The 8,355-nt window shown below is 45.0% G+C and overlaps 2 protein-coding genes across 2 annotated transcripts; both read left to right on the top strand.

The window, feature by feature from the left end:
- nek2 (NIMA-related kinase 2) lies at window positions 1–4,187 on the top strand. The gene is made up of 9 exons (XM_070925985.1): window positions 1–138; window positions 1,077–1,294; window positions 1,383–1,623; window positions 1,763–1,845; window positions 1,943–2,069; window positions 2,218–2,452; window positions 2,848–2,902; window positions 2,985–3,061; window positions 3,407–4,187. The coding sequence occupies exons 1-9, from the start codon at window positions 43–45 to the stop codon at window positions 3,610–3,612; spliced, it is 1,338 nt and encodes a 445-aa protein (XP_070782086.1). The 5' UTR covers window positions 1–42; the 3' UTR covers window positions 3,613–4,187.
- A 1,160-nt stretch (window positions 4,188–5,347) lies between these two features.
- On the top strand, window positions 5,348–8,355 carry slc30a1a (solute carrier family 30 member 1a). The gene is made up of 2 exons (XM_070926041.1): window positions 5,348–5,927; window positions 7,454–8,355. The coding sequence occupies exons 1-2, from the start codon at window positions 5,348–5,350 to the stop codon at window positions 8,353–8,355; spliced, it is 1,482 nt and encodes a 493-aa protein (XP_070782142.1).

The following is an 8,355-nucleotide window of genomic DNA, read 5'->3' as shown; positions in this document are numbered from 1 at the left end:
GTCAGGTAACTTTTAAAGTTAGATCCGGTTGCAACAAGTAAGATGCCGTCCTGTGTGGAGGATTACGAGGTGTTGTACACTATAGGCTCAGGTTCTTATGGAAGATGCCAGAAAATAAGAAGGAAATCTGATGGGAAAGTGAGTAACGTTTACACGTTTTGTCTGCGCAAAACCACTGCCCACCTGTAACGTCAGGTAACGTTAACCTGCCCCCGGTGGTCTTTGTTGCAACCACGACACCGTTTGTTGCTGTAACTCGATGAATCGTTACACTAACGGTAGTTTCAGTTGATTTAAACGCTAAACTACAGAGCACGAGTGTCAGGAATTGTGTGATATGGTTCACGCTCTTTCAGAAATTAAAGTTCCTCAACTTCAACCAAGAAATATTAAACCTGTGTTAGTGTTTTTAGCACAAACCTCAAACAAAAACTGTGAATATTGATGAAAATTAAAAAAATTAAAATTAATCTGACTATTTTGGATAACATTTGCTGCCTTCCCCCTGTTTTTTCACGTTGTAAACTTTTCTTGATTGGATAAAGCAAGCTATTTGAATATGTCATCTTAGGCTCTGGTAAATTAAATGTAGTTGCATTTGTGTCTGACAAGTAATAAGATACTTTATTGCCATGTCAACACAGTTGATAGGAATTTGCCTCAGTGCAGCTCTTAAAACCAGAAAAGAGAAGAAATACACTCATAAATAAATATAAACGTTAAAAACAGTATTCACATAGCTGTAGTGCAGCAGTGGAATATGTGTAAAGCAATACTATGGAACTTTTGAAACAAGAAATAACACGATCTCTTGTAAGCGTTAAACATGCCATTGCTCAATTCAGTTCTCATACGCTCAGGGGGTTTGCAGCGCCAGCCTTGTCTGGTATCAGTAGCATATGGTGGCCATTGTTGGTCAACTTCAGGTAGATATTACGTAACTGACTTCATGACTCTTCTTGTGCTCCATCTACAATACATTTTATCATTTAGCGGAATGCCATAATTGCCATTTGTTGCCACTGTACTGCAAAGACATCATAAATGGATGAAGCGCTGTCCCTTTTGTTTTGTAGATCCTCGTGTGGAAGGAGCTGGACTATGGCACCATGGCGGAGAGTGAAAAGCAGATGCTGGTGTCAGAGGTGAACCTCCTGAGGGAGCTCAAGCACCCAAACATAGTGAGGTACTACGACCGCATCATAGACCGGACTAACTCCACGCTGTACATTGTCATGGAGCACTGCGAGGGTGGGGACCTGTCCAGCCTCATCACCCGATGCATCAAGGAAAGGTGACTATGTAATTCTTAGTTAGTGAGTTAGTGAGTTAAGGTGAGTTTCCCTCCACTCCGCTAAGAGTGTGTGTTTTTACCATGACAGGCGTTATTTGGAGGAGCAGTTCGTCCTGCGGGTCATGGCACAGCTCACATTAGCCCTGAAGGAATGCCACAGACGCAGTGACGGCAGGGCCACGGTTCTTCATCGGGACCTGAAACCGGCCAACATCTTTCTCGACATCAGACAGAATGTGAAGCTCGGAGACTTTGGCCTAGCGAGGATCCTGAACCACGACACCAGTTTTGCAAAAACATTTGTCGGGACACCTTACTACATGTCTCCAGTGAGTGGTTTAATCCTGCTGTGTCAGAGGTTTTCCTTCACCTTTTCACCTTTCTTTAGGATATATTTGGAGCATTTCACTTCTTGACCCTCCTGATCGTAGCCTGATTGCCACTCTCTGTCAACATCTTGTCTTTCAGGAGCAAATAAACCGGATGTCATACAACGAGAAGTCAGATATTTGGTCACTGGGATGTTTGCTGTATGAACTCTGTGCATTATCGTAAGTTTTGCAACTCCTCTTCTTGAGCTGATTTTCCCACCAGCAGCCGGTTTGTTGACTGAGTATCTGACATTTTCCCTGGATTTCTCTTGTTTAGCCCTCCGTTTACTGCTTACAACCAAAAAGAGCTGGCAGAGAAGATCAGAGAGGGGAAGTACAGAAGAATCCCGTACCGATACTCTGAGGAACTGAACACCTTGCTCAGCAAAATGCTCAACTTGACGGTTTGAAATGAATTATTTAATACAGTTATTTTGTTAAGATAGTGATTCATTTTTGTCAGAAACTACTTGTGCTGCAGCTGCTCAGGTACTGGTCAGAGTGTGTTTTGATGTAGGTAGGCGACAGTAATCAGCGTTTCTCTGTTGCCAGGACTATCTGAGGCCCTCTGTGGAGTCTATTCTCCAGAGCAGTCTGTTGGCTGACGCTGTAGCTGAGGAGCAGAGGAGGGCACAGGTGCGACTCAGAAGGAGGTCGACGGACTCTGACCGTCCCCCTCACAAGTCAGCTGAACCGACACCCGCCTCTGCTGCGGAGCTCAGACTCCGGGAACAGGCGCTGCGGGACAGAGAAAAGGCGCTGAAGGAACGTGAAGAGAGGCTGGAGAGTAAGGCTTTTATTTCTACTCTCCTTTCTGCCACACAGACCCACATCTGGTCAGGGTTTAATCGTACTGTGGCCTGGCCAGCAGACTGTATGACCCCTGCTGATCTGCAGTTGGGCTTTTAACAACCGGAAAAACTTGATGAACACTGCTTATGATGAATGATTAATGTTTTATACCATTCTTCAGGTGTAAATAGTATTACATTGATATATTTCTAAGTGAAGTCATACGGAGTGTTTTCCTACTTTCAGTTTCTTCCTCATCTGCAGCACCTGGCTGACAGTGGATATAATATTCTGTATATAAATGCATCAAGTATGTGGGTCATAGCAAATAAGTGTTACAAATTCCAAAATTAAAGATGTCTTCTTTTTTTCACCCTTCTTTCATTGCAGAAAGAGAGCAGGAGCTTTGTGTTCGTGAGCGACTGTCAAATGAGAAGCTTGTGAGGTAAAACTTTTAGAAATGAAACAATCTGTACTTTGTCATTTACCAACTGGTGCAAACCTTTTATCCTAATCTGCTGTTTCAGGGCAGAGAGTTTACTGAAGAATTACAACCGTCTACAGCAGCAGAGGGACCTGGCACCGTTCTATGGCAAAGACCTAGGTATGGGAATTGGACGAAGACCTCTGGACTTACTGAAGCGAGACCAGAACTGAGCAATGTTTTCATGGGTTCATGCTTCTGTTTGCAATGACTAAAATGAAGTTTATTTATTACATTTGATGGGATCATTTTTAATCATGTAAATACTGTTTTTATACACCAATAAAGAATTAAGAAATTAAACCTGCATTTTTATAAAAAGAGAATTCAGCTCATGTTACACACCTGACAATCTGACATCCAGCTGCCATGTTGGATTGCAGAGAGTGTAGTAAGGGCTGCCTGACGATATAAAGTTTTGTCTCATCTGTGTTAATCAGTGACTCCTTACTGCTTTGGTCCTAGGTGTGGAGAACCTTTCCCCCAGCAAGAAGAAGGTCCACTTTGCAGGCGAGAGCAAAGAGAACCGGCAGCCTGATGTCCGTCAGATTGTGACGTCCCAGGAGCTGATTTTGAGGAGGCTGCAGGCGGCCAATCTGCGTGCACAAACGCTGACCGAAGTGGAGAAGACCTGTCAGTTCAAGAGCAGGCAGATACTTGGCATCCGCTGATAACAGATATCACTGTCTGACTTGTGACTGAATGTGAAAACCTCTGAATGCGAGTCATAATAACTGGACGTAAATTAAGCTTTATTTATATGGTAATTCAGTAGCTGTGACAGTAGTGAAGCCAAGTGATTCAATCTAGTGTATTGTCATGTGTATCTCTAGTGTCTTGAGTTTTATTTACACAGTTTGATGTATGGATGTGTGAATTTTCTAGAGCGTTACCGTGATTGTAAATATGCTGTATCTATTCTTGCTAAATACATGTAAGTGAGTTGTCTTTCACAAACTGCTTGGGAATTGACATAAAAAGGCAGATTATATGATGACTTGTATCTGCAACAATACAACAAAATGTAAAAACCTGTGCGGTTAAAGTGATAGTATGTATGAAGAATAACTCCTGAACTTGTGATGACAATGAACGTTTAAACTATGCAGCATGAATGATTGAATGATTACATTATTACTGCTAATTGTAGTAATAAATGAATATAACAACATTCATCCTGAAGGCATCTTTTTTTGGTCAAAGATGCTCAGTATGCATATTAAAACATGTATTTATACATAGTCAAATGAACTACACATACTAGTTGACTTTGGTTTGATGTATAATACCACAAAGTTCTAGTAGGGGTTTTAGGGAAACCTGCTGTACATGAATTAAAACTATGACTCAAAAATAATTCGTTTTTAATTTCCATTACAATTATACTACAAATTCAAATTTCTTTCATCATGACCTATAATTCCCACAAGGGGTCATCAGTTTCCCATGCATAGGCAGCCGCTGAGTAGAGAGAGAGAGACTTCTGCCAGAGATGACAGGCAACACAGCACCTGAAAGTCGTTTGTTTTAACACATTCGCAGTTCAAGTAGGGGAACACGTGTCACACTGTCAACACTAAAACATGTTGTTAGCAACAATAAACAATAGTAAGGGGGTATTTAAGGCAGACCAAAGACAAAATTAAACCAATAACTCACAGACATTTAAATCAGGATGTACCGACACATTTATAAGACCTTTGTTTTTTGACCGCATCACCTTCAGAGATGAGAAACACACAAATAAAAAAGGTGAATACGGTGAATGGCCAATGTTTCTGTGGAATATGAAGCACCGATACTACAAAAGATTCACAGATCGATTAAAGACATCATCGCGAGATTACAGTTGCCGTTAGCGTGCGTAGCAACCGCTGTTGTCTAGTTTGCTTGCTCCGCCCTCTTGCGAGAGTTGCAGAATTTGACGAATCAGATACCATCTTGTACCCTGTCCACCAATAGGAATAGTCCAGGGTGTGTTCTTACAACGCCGTGTTCCGTGTGGAAAGTTTACCGGCTCGGGTGCAAAGTTTCAGCCGACTGCAAACCAAAGCTCGTCGGCAAACGTTTCTGGAATAAACTGGTGACGACCACGGTGTACTTCACGTTATGTTAACTATATCTTAACTACAATCTTATGCCGGATTAATTTCAACCGTGGTCTTCTTCAGATTTAGCCGAGTGATGCTGTCGTCGCTGGATAACAGCAGTGAATGAAGACGCCGTTAGCATTGATCGTATTGTCTCAGGGAGCTCGCTAGCTTAACGTAAATCGTTAGCTTGGAGTAGTGTTGAAGCGGAGAGCTAGCCAGTTGATGTCCTGGTGAGCTCGCTTGAAGACACAGTGAAACGTTATTTATTGTAAACTCGAAACTTGACTCGACGAAGGACCGTGTGGAAGGGAAAATGGCTTGTGAGCCTAATCGTGTACGGCTGCTATGCATGCTCTCATTGACTTTTGGGTTTTTCATTGTGGAAGTGGTGGTCAGCCGGATGACCTCGTCTCTATCAATGCTGTCGGACTCCTTTCATATGCTGTCGGACGTCATCGCGCTGGTGGTGGCTCTGGTCGCGGTGCGATTCGCCGAGAAAACCCATGCGACCAACAAAAACACCTTCGGGTGGATCCGGGCGGAGGTGATGGGGGCTCTGGTCAACGCCGTCTTCCTTACGGCGCTGTGCTTCACTATCGTCCTGGAGGCTGTCGAGCGCTTCACCGAGCCTAATGAGATCGAGAGCCCGGAGGTGGTCGCTGGGGTCGGTGCCGCGGGGCTCCTGGTCAACCTGCTCGGACTCTGCTTGTTCCACGGGCACGCCGGCGGAGGCCACGGGCACTCCCACGGAGGGCACTCCCACGGAGGGCACTCTCATGGAAAAAAGAACAAGAGGGGTAAAACCCAGAAGGCTGGGAACGGGTCTTCAGGAGAGGAGACCAACAACTTGGTGGGAAATCACAACAGCCCGGGTGATGCGAGACCTAGAAATGGTAAGTATGGAAAGTTGGAGCACTGTCATCGTGTCTCTGCCTTGTTTGTCTTCTCTGTGTTGAATTATGTGTTTTCATGTTTAAGTGTATACAACAGACCAGTATTAAGTGTCAAAACTCTACAAATCCAGCCTCATTGTGTCCCACATTTAATCAGACAGCATGTGCTAGCCTTCATCTCCATTGTTAGCAGTTCAGATTGCATAAGAGTACATGCACATGTCTTCACGACATCCTGCTTGAGTGACTAACCCTTATTGTGTCTCCCATGACTGTGGTATATAGATATGTGTTTGTTACCAGATATTCTTTGGTTATTCTATCCTTGGAAACCACCTTCAAGTGTAAATAAAAAAAGGTTTCAAGCGTTGTAAGGCTGACCACTGTCAGCTGGCTTATGAACAGAGCTATGTAGAGGTTTGTGTTAGACTCAGGCAAGAAACATCCTGTTTTTGACAAGTTCAAACTTGTAACAGGGTCTCATCTATCAATATTCCTGAGGAGCTCATGCATTATTGTTACTGCTCACAATTTTAAATGAATTCATGCAATAGTGAAAACCTGATTGTTATACAGCCAAGTCTTGTGTCAGGTTACTACAAGCACACACAGAAACAGCTCATCCTTCTGTCTATCTGTTTGTTGTGCTCAGATAAGAGTTTGATGTCTGCTTGTTGACAACAAAGCAACAGACCACCCTGCAAAAAAAGCTTCCATGGGCTTCCTTCTGGTCATTCTGCCCGAGCGCCCATCCTCCTCCCTCACTGAAGGGTTAAACCCATACAGAAGACCATGTCTCCCCCACACTTTTCGGCCCTGCCAGTTTCAATAAATGGAGGCTGTACTCCCCCCTCCTCCGTGCACTGATCGCTGTTACTGGGTCATACATCAGTGTAACCGTGGAGTTGAAAAGCCCCAGCCACACCATTAACCGTTGATGAATGACCCAGCCGGCGGCGTCCCAGGATGGAGGCGAGCAGCCATTGCTCAGGTGCCATTCCCCCACAGTTGTGTACGCTACCATGCTGCCTGAAACTACTAATTGTCTTCCACAGTGAAAGCTGGAACAAGAAAAGCAAGAGGAAAAAAAAACACGGATATGTCAACTTTATGAACTGACTGTCTTAGTAAATAGCCCTTAGTCACCCTTCCCTTGACTTTGAAGCAGTTCTAACACATGTCACCTGATAACATTGCTGGCTGAGTTCTGGCCTCTGGTTCTTCAAATGGACTTGTGCTTCGACCCCAAATGATGTAACTGAACAATTTATCAACTGCTGCTACTGATAGCATCTTGGAATCTCATTACTACAGGCTAATATGTTACAGCTTTGTTTTCGCTCTGTAATGAGTTAATTGTTGTTGTTTTTACTGTTTCTTAAAGCAACATTTCTATTTTTGTTCCACTACATGTGCTGTCCGTCTATATATTTTGAATGCTGTATTACTATCTCAATGTCAAAGTCCATATTAAACATCGACTTCATGTTCCCCTAAACTAAACTCACCTTTGTTTTTATCTTCAGAAATCAGCTGTAAAGACAGCACAGAGGTGCAGATGAATGGCAATACCCACTATGAGGAGATGGACCATGACCACGATGCGTCGTCGCAGCTCAACATGCGCGGGGTCTTCCTGCACGTGTTGGGCGACGCCCTGGGCTCCGTCATTGTGGTGGTCAATGCTGTAATATTTACCTTTGTGTGGCAGCCCTGTATAGCTGGTGAGATGTGCGTGAACCCGTGTATCAACAGCCACACCACAGACCACAAGCATGTCAATCACACGCTGGTCGACCTGCTGGAAGGTCCCACCGTGTCGGCCATGAAGTTTGCCGGCCCCTGCTGGGTTCTGTACCTGGATCCCACGCTCTGCATCATCATGGTGTGCATCCTGTTGTACACTACCTACCCGCTGCTCAAAGAGTCGGCCCTCATCCTGCTGCAGACCGTGCCCAAGCAGATCAACATGCACCGGCTCAACGAGCGGCTGCTGGGTCTGGACGGCGTCCTGGCCATCCACGAGCTGCACATCTGGCAGCTGGCCGGCAGTCGCATCATCGCCACGGCGCACATCAAGTGCCACGACCCCACATCTTACATGGACGTGGCCAAGCGCATCAAGGACTTCTTTCATGATGAGGGCATCCACGCCACCACCATCCAGCCCGAGTTTGTCACGTTCAACTCGGAGTCTCGAGACTCCCTCTGTGAGCTCTCCTGTCGGACTCAGTGTGCTCCCAAATTGTGCTGCGGCTCTGCGGACAAACAGAATACAGATAAGAAGGCCAGCAGTGACTGCAAGGCTGCTGCTGCGTCAGCCCTGGAGGTGATCAGCGAGACCTCAGAGCAGGCTGCAGCCGTTCAGGTGCGCCCTCAGTCAGGGACCGAGGTTACCATCACTAGAGAGGTGGAGTCGTCTCTGTGA

This window comes from Enoplosus armatus, chromosome 19 (genome assembly GCF_043641665.1).
Source record: "Enoplosus armatus isolate fEnoArm2 chromosome 19, fEnoArm2.hap1, whole genome shotgun sequence".
Lineage (NCBI taxonomy): Eukaryota > Metazoa > Chordata > Actinopteri > Centrarchiformes > Enoplosidae > Enoplosus > Enoplosus armatus.
Note: the sequence above shows the minus strand (reverse complement) of the source record. Positions and strands in the feature narration are given on the sequence as shown.

Coding starts and splice junctions, on each gene's coding strand:
- nek2 (XM_070925985.1), top strand. CDS start 43: ATGCCGTCCTGTGTGGAGGATTACGAGGTGTTGTACACTATAGGCTCA. Junction 1,624..1,762: donor CACCTTACTACATGTCTCCA/GTGAGTGGTTTA, acceptor CTTGTCTTTCAG/GAGCAAATAAACCGGATGTC. Junction 2,453..2,847: donor ACGTGAAGAGAGGCTGGAGA/GTAAGGCTTTTA, acceptor CTTTCATTGCAG/AAAGAGAGCAGGAGCTTTGT.
- slc30a1a (XM_070926041.1), top strand. CDS start 5,348: ATGGCTTGTGAGCCTAATCGTGTACGGCTGCTATGCATGCTCTCATTG. Junction 5,928..7,453: donor TGATGCGAGACCTAGAAATG/GTAAGTATGGAA, acceptor TTTTATCTTCAG/AAATCAGCTGTAAAGACAGC.